We start from the raw sequence: 22,161 nt of genomic DNA, 5'->3' as shown, positions 1-22,161 counted from the left end.
TCCTCTATGCGAATTGTAATTACCCCCCAAAACCACCCTCTTTTAGCTTGTTTCTGTAGGTACAACTTGAACCCCATGTTTACCCCGGGAAGCTGCACGAGGCTCCTGCTGCATGTAAACCTCAAGTTGATTTTACGTCTTCCAATCGCCCACCACTCCCTTGGTCGAGATGTCGTAAACAAGAACCCTACAATTGCACCGCGGGAATAACTAAGACTAAAATTGACTAATTCCGCCCCGAACATACGCGGACATGCATCCGAGACCCTGGCGGAGCATGGAATGGGCGCTAAACCAACTGACCGCCTTGGGGGGACGTTCCCTACGACATCCACTGACACTCCAGCCACTCTACACTTTCCCCCCCCCATTTCACCACCAAAGCCATTCTGTTGTCTGGTACCCGAGAGCCGATCGCTAATATCGGCATCGCTTCTTCTCACATCCTGCGCTGGCAAAAGTCCATGCCCGTGGCCTCCGGCTAAAGCTGACGGCCGCCCCGTTTATCCAACTGGTCTCCTAAGGCCCCAACGATTCGGAAAATCATCTGGAAGGAGAGGGGTCTCACTCCTACATAACACACAGCCATGGCCGATCAACGTGAGTATCCTGTTATTTCTCTCCCCTCTCGACTCAGACCATCGCTAGAGAAGCTCCGGCGCAATTCAGGAGGGCCCGCCGAGCTCCGGCGGCCCCCCTTCCCCTCTCCCGAAGTCCCGACTTCCAACTCGCGATTCTGGCCTGAAACAAGAAACATAACTGACGAGATTCTTTGCGAGGATTATAGCCCAACGGCACCCAAACCTAAACCTCACTCCCGAGGAAAAGCGCGTCTTCTACCAGTTGTTCCAAGCAGCGGATACCACGAACCTTGGTGTTATTACCGGCGAAATCGCGGTCCCCTTTTTCGAAAAGACACACTTGCCATCTGGCACATTGGGCGAGGTATGTTGGATGTATACGGTTCGCAGTGTGAAGTTACAAGAGCTGACACCTTTCCAGATCTGGCAGCTTGCGGATAAAGAGAACAGAGGTCTCTTGACCCCATCTGGATTCGGAATCGTACTACGATTGATCGGACATGCGCAAGCTGGTCGTGTGCCATCCGAGGAGCTGGCTCTACAGCGTAAGTGATATCGATAGCCGTTCTGTGCTCTTGTTGCTGTCGAAGTGACCAGGCGGACATGTGCTGACCGACTATATTATGATTACAGCCGGCCCACTTCCCCGATTCGATGGTATCCATGTCGATGCAAATGCTCCCGTTCCAGAGTCCTCACAGAGTCCTCCCCCGAGTGCGGGGGGCCCATTCGAGTGCCTCCCCTCCAGCCTGATGACGCAAACAAGTTCCTCTCCCTCTTCGAGAAATCAGGTGTCGCGAACGGCATACTCTCCGGCGAGATTGCCAAACAGATTTTCGAGCGGGCCAGATTGCCCAACGAGACCTTGGGCCGGATATGGAATCTCTCTGATACCCAGCAGCGCGGAGCTCTTGATGCGACGGAATTCATCATTGCCATGCACCTTCTGACTTCATTCAAGTCTGGTGCGCTCCGTGGCATCCCCCAGACACTGCCTCCTGGTCTATACGATGCTGCAGCTCGCCGAGGATCTGGACGGGGATCATTCGGAGCGCGCCCGGAGGTGCCCCCTGTACCTGCAATCCCTAAGCAATTCACCGGTCCCCAGCGGACTTCGAGCCCCATGAGCCCTGCCAGCCGAACTCAGTTTGGAACTCCTCTTTCAGCTCAGTCGACTGGCGACTGGCTGATTAACCCTCAGGAGAAAGCGCATTTCGATAGCATCTTTGAGACCGTGGATACTGCTCGAGCGGGCGTGATCACTGGTGACCAAGCCGTGGCTTTCTTCATGAAGGCCCAGCTTTCTGAGGAGGTTCTTGCGCAGATCTGGGATCTCGCTGATATTGACGCTGATGGTCAACTCACTCGGGAGGAGTTTGCCGTAGCTATGTACCTCGTGAGATTGCAGCGCAGTGGAAAGGAGCCTCTGCCTCAGACTCTTCCTCCGGCCCTGATTCCGCCCAACATGCGTCGACAGGCCCCAATGCCTGGAGTCGGTGCTCCTCCCGCACCGGCCATGGCACCTGCACCCCCTGCACCGGCAATCCTTCCTCGATCCGCTGCCGATGACTTGTTCGGTCTTGATTCACCCCCACCTCCAACTCAGCCGCAAGTCGCGCAGTCTACGGGTGGTTCTAACGTCCCCTTTCAAGCTCCTGGATCACCTACTTCTCGTACCTCTTCACAGGGTGCGTCGACCACATTCAAACCATTCATTCCGACATCAACATTCGGCCAGAGCCTACAACCCCAACAGACAGGAGCTTCGGCTGGCACACCCACAACCGCTCGTTCACCTCCTCCCCCATCGGATGATTTGCTGGGAGACAATGATCCCGAGGAATCGAAGAAGCTTACCAATGAGACAACGGAACTTGCCAACTTGTCCAACCAGATTGGTTCCTTGGCCAAGGAGATGCATAATGTACAGGAGAAGCGCACTTCGGCGGAGCAGGACATCACTCAAACTTCCCAGCAAAAGCGGGATTTTGAAAGCCGCCTTGCCCAATTGCGTACCATGTACGAGCAAGAAGTGACCAATTTCAAGGCCCTCGAAGAGCGGCTCCGAGTCTCCAAGGCCGAGACCACTAAGCTGCAGCAGGACTACGCTTTGGTCGAGGCCAGTCGCCAGGACCTGCAGAACCAATACACTCAAGTTGCGACTGCCTTGGCTTCGGATCAGCAGGAGAACACCAGTTTGAAGGAAAAGATTCGCCAAGCCAATGCGGAGGTTGCTCAACTTAAGCCTGCCTTGGAGAAGGCGCGTCTCGACGCTCGCCAGCAAAAAGGCCTAGTAGCAATCAACAAAAAGCAGCTGGCTACAGTCGAGGGAGAGCGCGATAAGATTCAGGGCGAGATTGACACTGTGTCCAAGGAGGCTGCTCTTGATAACGAGGAACCGACACCCGTGGGCGCAAGTGAGGTTGCCAGCCCTGCTGCCTCTACCACCAGCCAGAACACCAACCCTTTCTTCCGACGAACAGCCACCGGTAGTTCGATTGAACGTGGTCCTTCTCCGGACAATTCCAACGACCACCAGAAGATGTTTGATAGCCTCTTCGGTCAGTCTGCCGCTGCTTCGGCTGCCGGCCCCCCTCCTACTTCATTCCGTTCGGAGTCGCCTCTGGCTACGGCAAAGTCTCCTGTGACATCCAATGTCCCGACTCCATCTGTGTCTCCTGGCCCTGGCAGCCTTCCTGGCGCTTTCCCTTCGGGAAACGAGCCTCCTCCTCCGCCACAGTCTCGACAGATGACCCCAAACTTCCTGCCCTTCAATGAGAATCAGTCCGTGACATCCTCTACCGTGGTTTCTCCCCCGGGCAGCCGATTTGGTGGACCTGATACTACCGGTGTGGCCACTCCCTCACAGGCTACCGTGAGTGATCAGGGGGCTCCGTCCATTGCGGAGTCTAGTGATTACAGCCGTGGTCCTACTTCTGCTGTGGGTGAAACACCAGCACGTTCTCCATTTGACGAAATCCCCTCGCCTGCGGTGGCCGCTACTTCTGCCACTGGACCAACCGCACCTGCCATCTCTCCAAACCCCACTGGAAACCAAGAGCCGAACAAGGACCCTTCCTTTGACGAACTTTTTGGTAGCAAGGCTCACAAGCGGTCCGAGTCGCAGAATGCGAACGATTTCGAGGAGGCCTTTGCTTCCATGAAACCTTCAACTGACGGAGACAAGGCGAACGGTGCAGCAGCTGCACAGTCGGAATTCCCTCCTATCCAAGAGCTTCACCACGATGAAGATGACGATGAGAGCTCGGATGATGAGGGTCCTCTGGGATTTGACGATAACTTCACCCCTGTTTCACCAAATGTCACCAAAGAAGAAAAGCGAACCGATTCCATCGATGCAGCCCAGCTCGCAGCCTTTCCTGCGCCGGGAACAGCTCAGCCTGCGACCCAGCCCCCAGCCGCTGACTCACAACAAAGTCCTCCGCATTATGAGACCAGCACTACCAACGACGACGCCGGCCATGTTCCCGAGTACAGCGGACTGCTTCCCGACCGGGCGGATCCTACTGTAGCTCCTGACGCTCCCCACTCCGTCGAAACGGGAACCGGAGCACCTATGATTGGCAACGAGCCCCAGCGTGACTCTCAGGATGCTACCGTGGGAGGTGCAAAGACTAGCGGTCCCGATTTTGAGGCAGCCTTCGCTGGACTTAACCTTGCTCCTGCCAAGGAGGCTGAGGATGACGATGATGATGAGCCTGCGGGTCATGACACTAAGAATGCCACCGATTTCGACTTCTCCTTCGACTCACCGGCTCAGAAGCACGGAGCTTCATCCAGCACTGATGCTGGCCAGCCTGGCTCCTCCGATTTCTTCTCTTTTGACAACAATGCTCAATCATCGACCACCCATGCAGTTGGATCTCCCAATGGCGGTAGCTCTCAAGCTACTGGCCACGACTGGGATGCCCTTTTTGCACCCCTTGACAATGCTAAGCCCGTGACCGATGAAACCGCTAACGGATCGGACCCTAAGACACCTGGCTGGGCCCTCAACACCGATTCTGGTGAGGATGACCAGATCCTTCAGCGCCTGACGGGCATGGGCTTCCCCCGAGAGGAGTCCCTCTCTGCCTTGGAGAAGTTTGACTATAACCTTGACAAGGTACGTTTACCGAATTTTGCACCAGCTAGTAAGGTCCCCAAGACTAACTTGATTACAGGCGGCCGACTTCCTGACCTCGAAGACCTAAATCTGATGTCTCTTACATTGCACATATCATCCACACATATCTCTGTTTTCCACGATGCCTTTCCTTTGATGACCAATTCTCTTTTCTCCACCTGCGATATGAACGGGACTAGGCGGCACCCGCATCCCTCCGGTCAAGTTCTCTCGCCCAGCGTCGTGTACATTCTTTCTTCCCCTTATTTCCTTGCCTTTCCCACATCATGTTGCGTCACCGATTTGGTCTGGATTCATTTTTCGTCATTGAACGTTCTCAAGGGATGGAATTTTGTGTCTCGACATCTTGTCCCATGTGTCACTTGTTACAGTGTAGTGTAGGTTACGATTACCCATAATCCACTTAATTCTATGAGCTTATTGCAGATTCACATGTAACATATAACCCTAGGTAGAAAGCAGTATCGGGGTTTTGTTGTATGATGTACGGCCGTTTACTGACGGTTCGCTTTAGACGAGACTGCGGGCGCGGTATGCACCTTCATAGTAGTGTTTGACCACAGGAAGTCGTCGACTTTCGACAAGTGGATTATCACCGAGCCGATGCTTCTGGGTAGCCCCTAAGCTTTGACTGGACTTGATACTACCTTGGCGTCGCCTTGCTTACTCATGCACTCTAGGTACAGCACTATCCCCAAAAAAGGAGCAATCAGAGCTCTCGGAGTTCTCAAAGGAGCAGTCGAATTTGGATAACACGCATAACCCCGAAAGGGTGATTTTCTCTCGGAACTTCTGAGCATGCAGCTCCTTAAGGTGATCATCCTGCGGGCTTAGGGATAACGCCGATTCAGCCGACTTTTGGGAGATCTGAAATTGGATACGCTTTGATGTGCAGATAGCGGTTCCTATTTAAACGACCCGACATCTTGTTTGCTTCATCATACAAAGAGAATCCTCAAGTGCATTTCAAAAGCAATTTCGAAGCTCATCTCCAAATACCAAGTACCAAGCAGGTAACAACGACCCGCTCTCAACAAACACAATGGCTCGTGTTCTTCTTACAGGTTAGTCCGATGGAAATTATATAGTTCAAAACACCATCTAACGATACTAATCATAGGCGGCAGTGGCTTCATCGCTACTCATGGCCTTGAGAGTTTGCTCGCGCGTGGTCATTCGGTCGTGACGACTGTGCGATCCCAGCAAAAGGCACAGGCAATCCTACAAGCACATCCAGAGCTATCAAAGAACAGGCTTGATTGTGCTATTGTCGCAGACATGGCACAGGACAATGGTAAGGGGAAAGCCCTTGCAATCAATTAACTTGAAACTGACGTTTAGCATTTACATTTAGCATTCGATGAGGTGGTCGTTTCTGAGCCACCATTTGAGGCTACCATTTTCATGCTAAGGACGCGAAGGAAATCCTAGATCCCGGTATGTAAATCAAGGAGTCAGATTTTGATAAGGTAGATAGTGACTGATGGAGTTTGATACAGCCATCATTGGAACCACCGGAATACTCCGATCGGTGCAAAAGTACGCCTGACGATCAAGCGTGTCGTAGTCACATCTTCTTTTGCTGCAATCAACAATGTTTACGCAAAGGCCGAGGGAAAAGTCTACTCTGAGGTACGAAGGCAAGCAATTCAATGGACTTTCCAAGATGATCGCTAAACAGACACACAGGCGGACTGGTGCCCCATCACCGCAAAGCAAGCGAACGAGAACCCGGCCAACGCCTATCGAGCCAGCAAAACATTTGCCGAGCGAGCAGCCTGGGACTTTATCGATGATGAAAAGCCGTCTTTGACCTGACAGTGATCAACCCTCCACTTGTTCTGGGCCCTATCGCTCACAATCTGGTCTCCCTCAGGGCTCTGAACACATCCAACGAGCGTATTCGAAACTTGATACCTTTAGCCCACTTTGGTTGCAACGACAGAGAATCTTACTTGAGATACTATACCGCCACTTGCAACTATCAAGCTTTCGCTCGTTCTTGCGTTTTCCACCTGGCTCCTCGTCCCTCACCCCGCTGTCTGACTGTCACAGCATAAATTGTCTCAACCACGCTACCGCCTTGACCAATATCATTCATCAAGTTCTGAAAGACACTGACCTGCTGCGCGGCTGGCCCAGTATCGTCCAGTACCAGTGGGATGCCGCTCTCTGTATTCTGGGGTTCATTCTTGCGAATCCAATATGCGCTCCTTCGCCTGGAGCCCGCAAGTGTATCCAGACCGCCATCGATTCGTTTGATCTGATGGCAAAATACTCCACATCCTCGAGGGAGACTGCCCATTTTAAGCGGAGATGTGCCACGCAAGCCGAGATACTGGTTCAGCAATTCCATAGTGATCTGTCCGCTGGCAAGTGCTCGAGGAACAACCCACAACATCCAGTGACGCCAGCAGCTCGGTCAGCCACAAGTGCTGCGGTGCAGGTTCTTGCAGCACCGGAATTGACTCCGGAATATCTCCAGAGTCTCGCTACGGACACGGACTTAGACATTTCAGCCATCGGAAATACTTTGTTTGCTAACAACCCTTTGAGTGCGGATGGTCCTATCCCTTTTGACGGATCTGCAGGTGCCTCCACTGATTCGAGTACCGTCATGTCTGGCTTCCCAGAGATTTCCAGGGATTTACTAGGAAAAATTGGATCTTCGTGGATCGCAGAGGACGGGATGATGCTGGACCCACTGGGACTCTTTCCCACCGACCAGTCATACTAGATAGACAACCGTGATGAATTTGAGATGAGAACTTGTCTGTCTGTCACTCTCTGAGAATTAACCACACGTTCCTCTCTGTTCGACAAATCTGGCCCGAATCATGTTCAAAATACAGCAAGTGCGAGCTGACTGGTCCACTGCCGAGGCTCCAGCCGAGTGGAGCCAAGCCTCGTGTCCACCCCAGATTGAAGGCGGGTAAGGCCAATTGACTTTGGGGTAACCAGGGGTTGAATGTTCCTATACTTGCTGCATTCGAATTGGAAAGCAGCCAAGGGTCAATCGAGTCAATCACTGTCCGATTAATGTCGCAATGCCCGTGAACACCCGTAGATCTAGACAGAAGCCCTGACTAAGCCTTTACTCCCCAAGGAATAAGCTTTGACCCCGCAAAAGGGCTTGCACGCAGCGCTTGGCGGGAGTCCCTTTCCGCTAAACAAGAGCTTTCGCACTGGGGCGATGTGTGGATGATGAACCCCTCGACGAACCAGGCGCCCCCGCGGCGGTATGGGTTTGCGTGCTTGATGTGTCGCCGGTGGAAGATCAAATGCGACGGAAAGAAGCCGAATTGCGCGAACTGTGTCAAGGCAAAGGAGATCTGCAGCTACAGGGAGAGCCCCGGCTACAACACTCACCTGGTGCAGCAGCTGCAGGTATCTAAGAAGCGCGTGGATGACCTGGAGGCGCAGCTGCGCGATCTGGCGAGTCTCGACCATGAGGAGCGGGACCGCCGACTGTCCGAGATCGTGCGCGATTTCGACGATTTGAACGTCGTGGAAAGGTCGCCCGGCCAGATGACGGAGCTGTCGCAGTCGTATGATACCGACCGAGATCCTGAGAGCGAGGACCTTCCCTATGGATGCCCCGCTGGTTTCAGTGTGGGCGAACATGGCAAGGTGAGTACCGCATGTATCAATATTTCCGTGTCTCTCGGAGTCTTTCCGAAACGTGGAGATAATGTTGAGAAGAGGGCCTGACTTCCCTCGCAGTACTATGGGGCAACCTCGCGATTTCATCCTCTCGACTCGAGCAATAGCCGATTGATCAAAATGCCAGGCACGGAGAAGCAAGAGCACAAGGCTTCCGAAGAATACCACCGCAAGTGGCTGGCTTCCAATGTCCGATTCCAAGAATCAATTGAGAACGTGGCACTCAAGAATTTGGATAATCATGCGGATGTCCCTCTCGATGTTTGTGACACTCCTCTCCAGATATACTGGACATGGCAGGCGCCCTTGCATAACTGCGTCTATCGTCGATGTAAGTCTACTAGTTGTTACCCGTGCATGGCCCAATTGGAAAATTAATGAGAAAGACAAAGGTTTCTATCGAGACTTAGCGCTCGGAGGTCCTTATTGCTCTCCATTCCTGGTGAACGTCATTTTTGCCCATGCAATGCGCCACACGAAAGACGAGGACACCAGATTCAACAAGTTGGAAAAGGGAGAATATTTCCTGCGCAAGGCCAAAGAGCTTTTATTGATCGAAATGGAGCAAGAGAAGCCCAAGATTTGCACCATACAAGGATTACTCATTCTTGCAGGCCGTCAATGCGCAACAGGGAAAAGCAGCGAGGGCTGGCTGTATACCGGAATGGTTTGTGATCTTCGGCAAGTTTGAATCTCTGAGCAGGAGCTGACCATACAGGCCTTCCGAATGCTCACGGACCTTGGTCTGCACTTATATAGAGGAAACCTGGAAGGGCTGGATGGGCTCGAGCCTGACAATCTGGAAGTGCGGAAACGCCTTTATCTGTCAGCCTACGCGTGGGATAAGTAAGTATGCAATGAATTATGCGGAGCAATCCGGTGCTGACACTTGTGATCAGATCAATAAGTCTCTGCCTTGGCCGTCCTCCATCATTAACGGACCTCCCATATTCTCCTGACAGCCTATGTAAGTGATAGAAGTCACGACAGCTAGAACGTAAGCGCACAGAAACTCACGGAACTAATGAATAATAGTTGACACTTCCGACAATGATACCGAATGGAAGCCAGTCTACTTGCATGGGGCTGAAAGTGCCTATCCAGTGACAGAATCATTGAACACCTTGAACTTCATTCATTTCTGCAAGTTAGCGAAGGTTGGTTCTCTGTTCTCGTCGCCTCGATGAGTCCACTAAAGCTAACTTTGCAGATCATTGATGAGGCCTATGACAAAGTCTATAGGTGAAGCATCCAGCATCTCAAACTGCAGAATATCTTTGAGCTGGAGGCAAAGCTTCGCTCCTTCTACCAAGCGTTACCCGAACCACTTCGGATTCAACAATCGGCCTCGTCAGCGTGTTGTCCTCCGCCTCATATCTTCTGTCTCAAGTACGTCATGGATCAAAGAACCCCATGTCAATTACAACGGTCTCTAATACATGCGCAGTATCCTATACCACACAATGCTCATTCTGATCTTTCGACCTTTTTTTGCATGGTCACGGAACGAGAAACTTCGAGAGCACGCGCTGGCTATCCGAGCGCAGCAGGTTTGCACCGAGGCAGCGACAAAAGTAAACGATTTTTTCCGCCTGTATGGCAGCACGTTTAACTTCCAAAACCAGACATACCTTGTCTCTTATTGCGTGTACACCGCCGCTACGATCGATATTCAGCAGGTGCAGTATGAGGACTCTGCGTTAGCCGCCGCTGCGTCCAACCGACTGTCGACCACGCTCAAAATGCTGGAGTCGGAAGCCCGACAGACACCTGGAATAAAGAGGAGTACCGATATTATCAAGTCACATCTCACTCCATGCCCAGAAGAGAGAACGTTGATACCGAAGACGATGCCTACATACACTGGCACTCAGGTCCAAAGTAAGCTTGAGATCCGGGTGCCACCCGATGGAGGTCCAGTGCCGAGTTACCAGCGAACACACAACAAGTCAACGCTTCCAACCCGTCCGTCCTATGGCCAATTGAAGAGTCCTCTTAGTCAGAGCTATCACAGTGCGGAAGCTATACCTCCTCAGTTGCAAACACACTCGGGGATTATCGAGGCCATGGAACCTCGGCGAGAAGGTCAATTGAGTCCGCAGGATCAAATGCACGATGAGAATATTGGGAGCTTGATGACGCAGGCTATGGATGTAGATACTACGTGGCATGATTGGGAATTTTTCAATGCAGGAGGAGGATTCGTGCCAGATAATGGGGGATTGGTGCCATTTGACCCTGCTTACCAGTTTAACATGTACTAGATTGATGAACTTCTGCAACAATGTCAGCTTCGCCGCACTCCCACTTTTCCTACCAACCATCGTCTCCGAAATGGGTTCCTTCACTGAAGTGCAGTCGAATGGAGTGACAGCCCCGCCCTACGTCTTATGTTTCATTCTCATCATTACCGTGTCTGTGCTTTCCGACAAATACCGCATGCGCGGGCCCTTCTGCGCGTTATTTGCCATCCTTTCGGCCATCGGATTCATCCTGCTCGGCACCACCGACACCGTCGGCCCTCGCTACTTCGGCTCCTTCTTGGTGGTGCTTATCTTCGTAACCACGTCTGTGGCGCTGGTGTGGAACTCGAATACGAACTCGACGGGCTCGAAGAAAGCTGGTGGGTTGTGGATTATGATGACGGTTGGCCAGTGTGGCCCTCTGCTTGGCACCAACATGTTTCCCGACTCGGATGCCCCGTCCTATCGGACCGGTTTATGGGTCTGCTGTGCTTTTGCACTGTTATCGGCTGCTGCGGCATCACTGCTGAGCTTTCTACTGTTGCGCGAGAATAAACGCCGAGACCGCATCTACGGGCCTGTTCAGCTGGGGCAGCAGGTTGATATGTCGTCTGCCGAAAGCCAAGAGGCCGGTCCGCGGTACATCATCTAGAGTCATATGGTAGTATATATGATTGCCTAAATAGCGGGGTTCATAATCGAGAATGATCTACCGTTGCGCCGTGTCATTGCATCGTCACGATCAGTGTGGCTTAGAATCCACTGATTTGGGCCCAAAATATGGTGTGTCAGAGCCAGCTGATATCAATTCTGTATTTGCAAAGTATTCTTCTTTTTACACCTCATGCGAGGAGCGGTCGTGAATGTTGATGGTACCATTTTCCTGCTTATCCTCTTCGCTTCGGCGGTCCTCCCGCAGCAATGGCCGATACTCCACTTCATTATCCGAGTATATCCCGTGCAGGTCTTGCATGAAAGTCGTGCGCTGTTGATCCTGGCTGTCTCTCCAGTCTAGATCGCCCATCGCGTTGGAGTGGGCCGAGCGTGCGCACGCCGGGCACATGAAATAGGTCGCTCCGAGGTGGTTCTTGATCCTGGGGAGGGCGTAGCGGTAGAACATTGTCTTGCCGATGTTGTGGAAGTGCAATAATCTAGAATGCAAAAGTTAGTCCTGCATATTTTGTCTTCCAGTACGTGGTTCCCTCGGAGTTTTTCATACCCCAGAACGAGGCAGGCCAGATTGGAATAAATTTCGGGAATTCCCCTGGCCAGCCTGTATGTATATCCCCATTCTCTGATTTCCCGATTGGCAAGGATCACCATGCCACCAATGAAAGTCGCAAGCAAGATCGAGCCCACTGCGGTATCTATCAGGATTTCTCTCGGGGGGTGAACGGCCTGCGGTTTCCGGGAGGTTTGCTTTGCGAAGAGAATGCCGAGCTCCGCAAGGAACGAAAAGGAGAGCTGTCGCAACAGTCGGTGAGCATATTTCGAATTCAAATTCAACCCCGACAAACCGGAACATGCGGATACGTACGACAATGAGCTGGAACACGCTCTCAGGGGATTTGTGGCTCTTGAGAACGGTCGCGAGGGCACATGGCCAGGCGCAAAACGCGACTACCACTTGCACCTTGCGGATGGTGTTCATCGAGGACTGCGAGGACGAACACATGATGTTGTCGAGTCTGCGAGTGCTGGAAGACCGCAATGTTGGGCGCCTTCGAGCGTGGCCGTCGGGGACTTGGTGAGATTTATCGTGACGTCGGCGAGGCTGAGCCTCTGACGACGCGTGACTTTTCGCGGCCCCAAGCCAAGCCCGGCCGGTCCAGTGGGCGCCGGGCCCGATGTGCATCACGCCCTTCCCAATCCATCGATCTGCCTGGTGGAGTTCGCCCGCCATGACGCATCCACCCAAAAAAATTATCATCGCCTGATAGGCCAACCCGATTATATTTGGTGGGATTGACCCTCGTGTCCCGGGACTCCGCCACGGCCACGCAAGGAGACGATTTCCCCGGCGATCTTCGGCACCACTTTCGGTGGCTTGCTTCACGATGACACTAGGGGCGTTTTAGGCAGCATGTCTGGGGAAGGCTAATTATATCTAGCAGCTCGAGTCGACCAGGGTAAGGCTGTGGCCAAATGAGATCACGGCTGGTGATGGTCTCCGAGTTGACCGGCAGCCTGGCTGCAGATCATCCTTCGAGAAAACCCCCTGACTGACAACTCAACTACGCACTGACAATAATGGAGACCATTCCTTTACCCAGCTCGCCCTCCTATTGGCACTCTAGATTGGATTTGCCATGGTCTGTGATAGTTAGTTACTGCCACACCATACTCTACCTCAGGCAGACTCAGGCAAAGACCCCTGGTGAACGCTTGAAAGTAGGATGTGCACCGAGGGATACCCAAGAACAATACTACTCTATCGAATGTTGAAATAAGATGCGAGCTCTGTTTGCTGCGTTGTCTCTTCTCTTTCATGGTTCTTCCACTTCCACCGACCCCACAGTCAGAACCACGGAGACAAGGCGGCATTGACAAAAGGACAATTTCCCATTTCGGAGTGTCGTCACAACCACCAAAACGTTCTGCGGTTAATGTCCACCAAATTCTCAATGGACCTGACTGAGGGCATTCCAGGCATAAGAGCCAGTCATTATATTTATGCTGCATTCTATAGCATGGAACCAAAAGACACAAGGCACGGCCCACACCTCGGGAAATCGACGACTGGTTCGTACTCGTATAGGTCTACTACAACGGGCCTTCTGTGGCCAACACAAGTGCCACAGCTACTCAGATGAACCGCCAATGGCGATTGAGCTTCTCGAATGCCCGGTGTTTGATTGGACCTACGGTTATTCAGTGTCATCCGATAGAGTTATGAACCCGAATACGATGCCGAGATGAAATCTCACCCTCATGAAACAGCAGGGCCTCACGAATATGACATGTTTCCATATACTATAGCGAATTGGGTCTTTGATATATGACCGCCTGGTCACGAGTCAATCTATGAGGAAGCTACTTAAGGTCCGTGTTCCACCGGATATCGGAAATCGATCGATTGCTATTTATCCATCTTCTTCCCCAGTTCATCTTTTTATTTTTCAAATTACATACTGAACTGGAACGTTAACTAGGCTTGATGATGTGGTCCTCATATCTGTCGGTTATCCTCGCCCTGCCTTTGGCATTCGCTCATTACCACGACGGTCATGGCTCGCCCTCTCACTGGAAGCCACCCGGGCCTGGTGATTGTAAGATACAACCAATGCCGGCCCTCTTGTGCATGTCTAATGTCTTGACAAAGTCCGCGGACCCTGTCCCATGATGAATACTCTCGCAAACCACGGCTTCCTACCTCATGATGGCAAAAACCTCACCGAGAAGACAGTGGTCCAGGCGTTGAAATCTGCATTGAACTTCAATACTTCCCTTGGAAGTTTGATGTTTGAAATGGCCATTGTTGCCAATCCAGAGCCCAACGCTACATTTTTCACGCTGTAAACAGCCCACTAAAGCCCTTTATGACGCGGAAGGTTTTGCTAACAAGAGGATAGGGATCATCTGAATCGGCACAATGTCCTCGAACACGATGCCAGTCTCAGGTAAGCCTGGCATCAAAAACCAAGTCTCCTACAAGGCTATTAATAACGCAAACAGTCGTTCGGACGCATACTTCGGAAACAACCATATCTTCAACAGGACCATCTTTGACGAGACACGCGCCTACTGGACCGATCCCATCCTAACGCCCAACATGCTTGCAAACAGCAAACTCGCGCGCCAAATCAACTCTCGTGCCTCTAACCCCCAATATACGTTTACATCAAAAACGGAGGCATTCAGCATTGGAGAAGTCTCTGCTCCTATTGTTGCTTTTGGAAACATGGATTCTGGTCTTGTCAATCGTACACTTGTGGAGTATTTTTTTGGTAGGTCAAAGCATCCCATCGGTGCTGCAGCAGAGCTTGAACTAATGACGGATCTAGAAAACGAGCGATTGCCGACTGACTTGGGCTGGAAGAAGAAGCAGGAGGTCATTAGTCTTGACGACATTGTCAAATTGTCCCAGATGATTACCCAGGCAACATCTCTTCTCACTGCCAAAGAGGGCTTGGTAGTACGGAATCGAGACTTACATGCCGGGTTTTCGTTTGCTCATCAGCATTCATAATCTCCTTGGTGATGATTTTGTCGATATCAGTCTCTTTGTATGAGTGTTACTCGCCCTAGGCTACATCATATATAGCCGGGGAATCGAAATGCGTTTGGGATCTGACTAGCGTAATTTCATAGTATTCTAACGTTCTAAAACCTTACATAGATATTATGTATTCAATCAGAAGGAGAGCCGAAAACCTCCATGTGAATTCGCTCTGGTGACACACCCATTCTTTCAAGACTATTGCTTTGCGCTTTCATGAATGGCTGGGGTCCACAGATATAGTAATCTGCCTCGGGAATGACAGCTTCCTTCTGAATCTTGGCCAGGTCGACACGACCGGTATGATCATAGTCAACGCCCTGCTTATCGCGGTCTGTCGTCTCTTCGTAAAACACTATCCGTTTCACAGACGGGTTCTCAGAAACGATGCGAGTAAGATCTTGTTTCATCGCATGGACACGACCATTCCGCGCAGCGTGGATGAATACAACTTGTCGCACGTTGCCTTGTTGATGGATGATAGTCTTCAGCATCGACATCATCGGTGTCAATCCCACACCACCGCTAATTAATACAACTGGCGTGGTCGCGTTGACATCAAGAACAAAATCTCCAAACGGCATGCTCAAGTCCAACTCCGCGTCAACAGGAAGAGACTCGTGAAGAACATTCGAAATGCGACCTGCAGGTCTCGGGCCACTGGCGAACTCCCTTTTCACCGAGATCCGGAAATGATCTCCACTCGGGGAATCCGATAGACTATACTGCCGCGGCTGGTATGAACCCAACTCGGGGACATAGCATCGCACACTTACGAATTGACCGGGCTGGTAGGATGGAAGCACATCTTTGTCGACAGGGGTAAGACGGAAGGAGATGATCTCGTCGCTTTCCGACACCTTTTTCGAGATGAAAAATTTTCGCCAGCCCTTCCAACCACCGGGAGCCTTCGAGTTCTTCTCGTAAAGATTGCTCTCAAAATTGATGAATATATCAGCCAGTTCCTGGTACGCCGCACCCCAAGCATCAACGACATGTGCATTGACGGCCGGCCCAAGGACCTCCTTGATTGCCGCGAGGAGATGCTCGCCAACAATCGGGTACTGGTCGGCAGTGACTCCCAGGCTGGCATGCTTGTGTCCAATGCGAGAGACGGCTGCACTCAGTGCCTCAGGATGGTCGATGTTCACAGCATATGCCCACACGGCATGGGCTAGAGCGGCCGGCTGCTCGCCTGTTGCTTGATGTGCGGTGTTGAAGATGCTCTTTAATTCAGGATGAGCCTCAAGCATGCGCTTGTAGAAGAGCGTGGTGATTGCTACACCGTGCTGCTCTAGTGCGGGAATGGTCGATTTCACGATCTGCTTTTGCTCGGTCGTAAGCCATTTCCGTGGCGCGACGATAGGAAGTCGTTGGATCAGCGCCGGACGGACGGCTTGTCTGAATGTTATATGTGAGAACATATCTGCTTAGATTCTGGCGATAGAATCAAAAGTAACTTGAGATTTTGTTTCTTTCTGGAGCAAATAATTAGAAGTTGGGTTGCCACTGGCTGCGTGGGCTGAACTTGGGAAGGCCGTATGTGGATCCAATCTTGACATCATCATCTACTTCCAGAGTACCACCTCCGCACACTTGAAACACCGCACTTTCATTGGAGGAAAATATGCATGGACGAGTTAGATAAACAACTGGAACTGATTCTGAGAAGGCTTCGCCGTGGATTATAATTGGTCATCGTGGGCTAGATCTAGAAAATTGCAGTCGCGTTAGCCGGACTTGCAACACCCCCAGGCACGTACAAGGGCTGACTGGTCAGCATGAACGTCCAGCGCCCCAGTTCCTTGCAAGTCTGACTCAATTTCTCAAGATCCCAGCATTCGCCGATCGGCATTCCCCATCCGCTAAGAAAAACCTGCCTGCAATCGCAAATTAGCTGATGCAACGTATATCAGAAAATCAAAAGGACCACATACCTCATGCATACTCACGCCCCAAGATTTGGGAGATGGCCATGCTTCGTAGGCGACCGTGTCACTCGCGACGGCAGCAAAACAATTCTCCCAATGCCAACGAAGACTTTCCTCGGTTACTTCCACTCCACACGACGCGCGATCATCTCTACCCCCAAGATTCTCTTTTTCGTCGTCAGTTAACTGATGGTATGCTGCTGTCCATCCTGTACGGATGAGTAGGATATCTCCTTGACGGAAGGTCACACCCTCTTCTTTGGCGACTTGGAGCAGGTGGGAGAGAGGAATGGCCTGGTTTTTGAATGGGGTATGAGGCATCTTCTCTCTTTGTGCGTATGAATACCAATCAAGCAGTACTCCGCGCGAAATTATTGGCTTTGAAGCCAGGTCTGTCAATCATGAATATGCAGGATCTGACAATTGGGTCAAAGTCCACTTCGACATACTTTGTATTCCGATCTTCGAATTTGCTTTAGCTCCAGAGATGTCATCTTGTGACACCGTTGTAGTAAAGCTTTGTTTCCGAGTATGGGTAGTGGCGTAATCCATCCCAATGGCTTGAGCTTTGCGTGTTGAAATCAATCTGACCTTTGGGTTAGCGATTTAAATGTCATTACTTGAGGAAAGGGGCTCTTCGTACTTCATCGTCGTTCGCATGACCTTTTGCAATGATCGAATGCACACACTCCTTGCGTCGTGGGTTCATCGGCCTCAGAGGCACATTCAGAGGTAAACTAAGCCACATAGTTAAGAGAGTTGAACCTCGAGCAACTCAAGGGCTGCTTACTTCAGGTTAACCACCTTGCCAGATTTAACCTCCACACTTGCATCTCACACGACTTGCTCCGTCAGAAGATTCAAGGTCCCACGCTCATCATCGGTACCCCAAAGCCCCCACGCAGACCCTTTGGGATGGTGAGGCTGCAGAGGCAGTTGGTCGAAACCGGGTCTGTCCAGCGAGGAATTTGCGTTGTCCATGACATATGGAAGGGTTTTTGCAGAAGTAGCTCCCTCCATTGAATACCCTCCAGAATTAGATTCGACGCCAACGCTTCGAATGGTCATTTTTAGACAACTGGTTAAACTGGACCGAGGACGTAAGGAGCGAAGCTGAAAGTGGGCTGCTCACCAAGGCGAGTGGCTTCGTATTAAGAGATATCTGCCACTATCGCTAATTGGAGGTGTCACTTGCCATTTAGCCGTGGTTCATGGAATGTTTCCGAGTTTCTGGATTTCGACTGCAGAATTGCAGCCTCGGGAAGAAGCCTCGGTATGATGCCGATCTGAGCCCGCCGCGCACGGGAATGTAATTTGCTGCTGCGGGAGAAGTTGGCGGAGCGGATGACTGTGTCTGTGCCTTGGCACTGATATGTAAATGATTTTGACGGCTTTTTCGACTGCGTAGTTGTGCAGTGCGGTCGGCTTGTCTTCGGAGGTAATAAATTGATTCGGCGAACGCGACACAGTGCCGATGCCAATGCAGTCAGACTAACAGCACACAAACTGGTCTATCGGCGATAGAGCGAGAAAGCCGAGAAGAGAATAATGAGTTGCAAATCGACAGATACAGGTTAGATCCATGATGCATTCATGTTCTGAGCAACGATGATGCTTACAGAGATAAGAGGTGAAGCAGCTAAAGTCCCCCTCTCCCCCTCCAAGGACTAGTACAGTAACTAGTGTAGTGGGGAGACCCCCTCCCCTACTACATGGGTGCCATTCATGTTATGAGACATAGCTGGCAGTATACGGTGGCCGGATAGCTAGTTCTAGAATACACCTTCTTACACCTCCCCGACCTGACCCCTACATTTGGGGTCCTCGCTATTTCCTGATTGCTACGCGTGTGTTCTGTGGTGGTTTTTCTGCTGAATCGACCCGCACGTCTCAGCGCGTGCTGCCATCGAGCGTTCCCCTCTTCACTAGTTAACGGAAGGCACTTCGCTGCCTCAAGCATAAACTGGCAGCATATCCAGCAATTGTACTAGCCTGCCAGGCTATTCGCAATGCCTAGATGGTACTTCATGTTTTGTCGATGCTCTCAAAAAGTCCGCTTGTAACTCAAATATTGCCCGAAAGCCCATCAAGGGGCCGTGTTAGGCTTATCCTCCAGCCACGCGCTTAGTGTTAATGCAGGTCATCTTTGTCCCGGTATATACCGAATTGACAGCAGCATATTGCACGTACTATCGCTCGCACAAGGTGTCTTATGGTCCTAGAAAAAGTTGGCACACAACCGAAGATCAATAGTAGCTTGAAAGACTGCAACTTGCCTCGAGTGCTGTATGATAGGATTAATGAATTCATCGGTAGTACACTCGCGTAGATAAAAATAAAAATTCCCATCGAACCATGCCGAATAATGGGAACAGCACCAATAGGCAGTCAAAAAAGGATTGCTCTAAATCATTCGCTTCAAATACGCCGAGGCATACTGTATGATCATCGTCATGGTTGCTCCCTTTTGTTCGGGCGGCATTGATATGGTAACATCCTGCGTGTGACAGATGTTTAGAACAATTGCGCTTTTCTGCGTTTGATAAAATGCAGGTCCAAATTCAGCGATTATAGATCTTTCCGGTTATATGCATCTACTTCTTTCATAACTATGTACTTGCGTATTAATTATCGGTACTACGATGACTAACTACAACTACCTGGCATATAGTTAGATTTGCCAGCTCATCCATCATACTGCAGTAGGCTCAAGGTGCACTCGGTAACTCCCAGATTTCCCTGGGCTCAATGTTCTATTTGATACACTAGTGTATTGTGATAATCAGGGCCACCTCACGAAAGCTTATGGCAACTCCAATATTCTTTCGGGGATAATACTTTGCCCCTCTTGCGAGGACAATCGGTGCTAGCTGCATGAAAAAGTGTATGACTGCATGATCGGATCTAATTGGTTTCAAAGATCGAGAAGAACCAGATAATATCCGCCCTATAAATAGAAGTGGCCCCAGCGAAGAACAAAATCCACTTGGCACCCGTCTTGTCTCGGTAGCCGACCCTAAATACCTCGCGTCTACTTGGTAGCGATGCAACACCGTCAGGCAGCTTAATTATACTGTAGGCACTCTTTCTACTAGTGTGTGGGCTCAAAACCGAATACCACATTTTCCATTTTAAGAAGCAATCCTTGAAAGAATTGACGCCGACTCTATTAGGAAGGGGTGCGATGAACCGTGGAAGTTGGTATTACACACACCAACCCCGCCGCTGCAAAAACACGTGAACAGCATCTTGTATCCTCTGGGAGATCGGAGGAGCCAGGGGCTGTTGGTTCTCGAATTAAACCAGCGCTACCAAGGAGGTAGCCCTTTTTGACCCTGAGCATTTTTTCCGGGCTACCATAGTGCGAGGCTGACAATGCTGCTGCCTACCTTCTCGTGTCAGAATAGAGTGTGAAATCAGCCATTTTCGCCGGGGACCCTGACCCACGGCGTCCGAGGCAAGGGGGCCAACCACGCGGCGAGTTGGCCCCGTTAAGCTTTGGACCGACGGGTGGGCAAAGCTTGGCCCTGCTGCCCATCGCTTATCGCTTCTATTTGCCTCGGACTATTGTAGTTTGTTTTGAGATGAGCAATAAAGCCCGAGTACGGGATAGGAGTGCAGATGGCGCAGACCTGCCAGGTTAAAGCCTGGTCGCATGGGATTCGCGAGTGTTCTGGGGCTGTGAGGCTGAGTCCTGGTTGCAGGTGTGCATTGTGAAAATAGACTGGAGTGGGTGGGGACGAGGCCGCCGCTGGCAGATTTACAGAAGCAAGCACCTCCTCTGCCCACTCATTTCTCACCTCATTCGTGCTTTCTTCTCTCTCTCAATGTGTGCTCGACCCTGATGCCCACTTCCTTCCGTCGCCCATTTCTACTTTCGTGATGTGATCTGTCCTCGACTTGGAGCCGCACATATTCTCTTGCTTTTTTTTGGTGCTATCACGTATTCTGAAAATCTCTAGCCATGTCAGTTTTGGAACGATATGGTTCCAACATCGACCACAAGCCTTTGGAGACGATCTCCATCTTGGCTCCCTTTTCGGCACTCATAATCTCCATTGCACTGGTGGTCTTCTTCTTAATCCGCTACTACATTCTCGAGGGCTTCCTAATCAAGTGGGCATACGGCCCTATTTACACGGGGCTCGATGAGGTTAACCGCCGTGGGTTCGTCAACCACCACATTGCCGGAGTGACTAAGATTCTCATCCTGATTGTCGCCGCTTACCCGTTCATCAATGTGACATTTTGCGAAGGAACATTCCACACTCGCTTTACTCGTGAATCTCCGGTCACCATGGGAGATCTTCTGATTGTCGTGGCTCAATTGCTGATTGCCATGTACATATTTGAGCTTCTCTATCGCATGAAACTATCACCTGTCGCCGTGTTGCACCACATAGGCACCATTCTTATTGGACAATCAGCAATCGCCATCAGCTTGAGGCTGGTGCGGGAACCGGATGCTGACGTTGAGTTTATCCTGTGCACTGTTTGGGGTCAGCTTCGTTCCCTTCAAAAGTCCATTTATCCCCGTCGGCTCCTGAAGAAGACTAACGTTTCCGTCAATCCTAGGCGCCTTCGATATCGTGTCCGAGTTTTTCCCGCACATCGCAATCATCCTCTACCGCATCTATCCAAACCGCCACCACTTCCTCAGTCGCGTATTCCTTCTTTCCTGCCTGACGACAGCAAGCGGTACATTCTGTGAGACGGTGGTGACAATGTGGCTGTTTGGCAGTCTCTGGCATCGCTGGGAGATCGCTTTCAAGGTCGCCACACCCCTTCTCCACGTTGCTTTCTCGGCTGCCCAGATCCACGGTAGTTTGGTTTTCTGGAGAATGTACAGACGACAACAAAGGAACATGCAGGATGAGGCCCGAGGCTTGGAAGTCAACGAAGAGGATATTGGGGTGGCTCTTGTGGATTCTGCGACAACTCAGCAGCTCGCTGTACCGGAAAAGCCCTTGCTGCGAGAGGAGGCTACGAAATGGCCATCATATCGCGAGTGAGTTTGTTCAGGGAACCTGCGGTGGTAAACTACGTTTTTATTTGCGTCAAACCCATTCGATGGGGATTTGTTTGATGCTATTTCCTATTGTACAGGACAGGCCGGCATCGCATTGCTGCATTTACGTTTCTCAAAAAAAGCTATGTTACAGCAGCTTGCAAAATCGCCTTGCGTTTTTACATCCACTCTTTCTTTCCGGACACCGAACGCCAAGATTACTCTAACCGTATATAGTTAGCCTTTGCGATACCTTCATATCCCAACTAGTATTGTAATAACACGTAACAATGTTCATTTCGGTTCGCTAGTGATTAGTAGTTAAATAGCTAATTTTCGTTTTCCTTTGAATGTCCGATTATTTTTTAA

General features: G+C 51.0%; 9 protein-coding genes across 9 annotated transcripts; 6 read left to right on the top strand and 3 right to left on the bottom strand.

Moving 5' to 3' along the window:
* Positions 1–587: 587 nt before the first annotated feature.
* On the top strand, positions 588–4,795 carry N7532_004416 (EF hand domain protein; the record flags this gene model as incomplete). Its single annotated transcript, XM_056616910.1, has 5 exons — positions 588–600; positions 788–945; positions 1,003–1,126; positions 1,274–4,707; positions 4,766–4,795. 5 exons carry the CDS (start codon positions 588–590, stop codon positions 4,793–4,795), a joined length of 3,759 nt encoding a protein of 1,252 aa, XP_056477267.1.
* Positions 4,796–5,770: 975 nt separating this feature from the next.
* N7532_004415 (3-beta hydroxysteroid dehydrogenase/isomerase family protein) lies at positions 5,771–6,051 on the top strand (the record flags this gene model as incomplete). The annotated part of the gene is made up of 2 exons (XM_056616909.1): positions 5,771–5,792; positions 5,849–6,051. 2 exons carry the CDS (start codon positions 5,771–5,773, stop codon positions 6,049–6,051), a joined length of 225 nt encoding a protein of 74 aa, XP_056477266.1.
* Positions 6,052–6,712: 661 nt separating this feature from the next.
* N7532_004414 (uncharacterized protein) lies at positions 6,713–7,084 on the bottom strand (the record flags this gene model as incomplete). The annotated part of the gene is made up of 1 exon (XM_056616908.1): positions 6,713–7,084. One exon carries the CDS (start codon positions 7,082–7,084, stop codon positions 6,713–6,715), a length of 372 nt encoding a protein of 123 aa, XP_056477265.1.
* Positions 7,085–7,565: 481 nt separating this feature from the next.
* Positions 7,566–10,655, top strand: N7532_004413 (transcription factor domain-containing protein; the record flags this gene model as incomplete). The annotated part of the gene is made up of 9 exons (XM_056616907.1): positions 7,566–7,660; positions 7,872–8,358; positions 8,452–8,722; positions 8,802–9,058; positions 9,110–9,237; positions 9,291–9,358; positions 9,427–9,548; positions 9,647–9,780; positions 9,839–10,655. The coding sequence occupies 9 exons, from the start codon at positions 7,566–7,568 to the stop codon at positions 10,653–10,655; spliced, it is 2,379 nt and encodes a 792-aa protein (XP_056477264.1).
* Positions 10,656–10,725: 70 nt separating this feature from the next.
* Positions 10,726–11,286, top strand: N7532_004412 (uncharacterized protein; the record flags this gene model as incomplete). The annotated part of the gene is made up of 1 exon (XM_056616906.1): positions 10,726–11,286. One exon carries the CDS (start codon positions 10,726–10,728, stop codon positions 11,284–11,286), a length of 561 nt encoding a protein of 186 aa, XP_056477263.1.
* A 183-nt stretch (positions 11,287–11,469) lies between these two features.
* Positions 11,470–12,537, bottom strand: N7532_004411 (uncharacterized protein; the record flags this gene model as incomplete). Its single annotated transcript, XM_056616905.1, has 3 exons — positions 11,470–11,785; positions 11,854–12,098; positions 12,172–12,537. The coding sequence occupies 3 exons, from the start codon at positions 12,535–12,537 to the stop codon at positions 11,470–11,472; spliced, it is 927 nt and encodes a 308-aa protein (XP_056477262.1).
* Positions 12,538–13,454: 917 nt separating this feature from the next.
* N7532_004410 (peroxidase family protein) lies at positions 13,455–14,823 on the top strand (the record flags this gene model as incomplete). Its single annotated transcript, XM_056616904.1, has 6 exons — positions 13,455–13,500; positions 13,787–13,903; positions 13,957–14,149; positions 14,207–14,254; positions 14,310–14,581; positions 14,639–14,823. The coding sequence occupies 6 exons, from the start codon at positions 13,455–13,457 to the stop codon at positions 14,821–14,823; spliced, it is 861 nt and encodes a 286-aa protein (XP_056477261.1).
* Positions 14,824–14,984: 161 nt separating this feature from the next.
* Positions 14,985–16,277, bottom strand: N7532_004409 (NO-inducible flavohemoprotein; the record flags this gene model as incomplete). Its single annotated transcript, XM_056616903.1, has 1 exon — positions 14,985–16,277. The coding sequence occupies one exon, from the start codon at positions 16,275–16,277 to the stop codon at positions 14,985–14,987; it is 1,293 nt and encodes a 430-aa protein (XP_056477260.1).
* Positions 16,278–20,748: 4,471 nt separating this feature from the next.
* On the top strand, positions 20,749–21,796 carry N7532_004408 (uncharacterized protein; the record flags this gene model as incomplete). The annotated part of the gene is made up of 2 exons (XM_056616902.1): positions 20,749–21,283; positions 21,360–21,796. 2 exons carry the CDS (start codon positions 20,749–20,751, stop codon positions 21,794–21,796), a joined length of 972 nt encoding a protein of 323 aa, XP_056477259.1.
* Between the last annotated feature and the right edge of the window lie 365 nt (positions 21,797–22,161).

Source organism: Penicillium argentinense (assembly GCF_028826775.1).
Source record: "Penicillium argentinense strain IBT 30761 chromosome Unknown utg000004l_segment0_segment0, whole genome shotgun sequence".
NCBI lineage: Eukaryota > Fungi > Ascomycota > Eurotiomycetes > Eurotiales > Aspergillaceae > Penicillium > Penicillium argentinense.
This window is presented reverse-complemented; position numbering and strand designations above follow the sequence as displayed.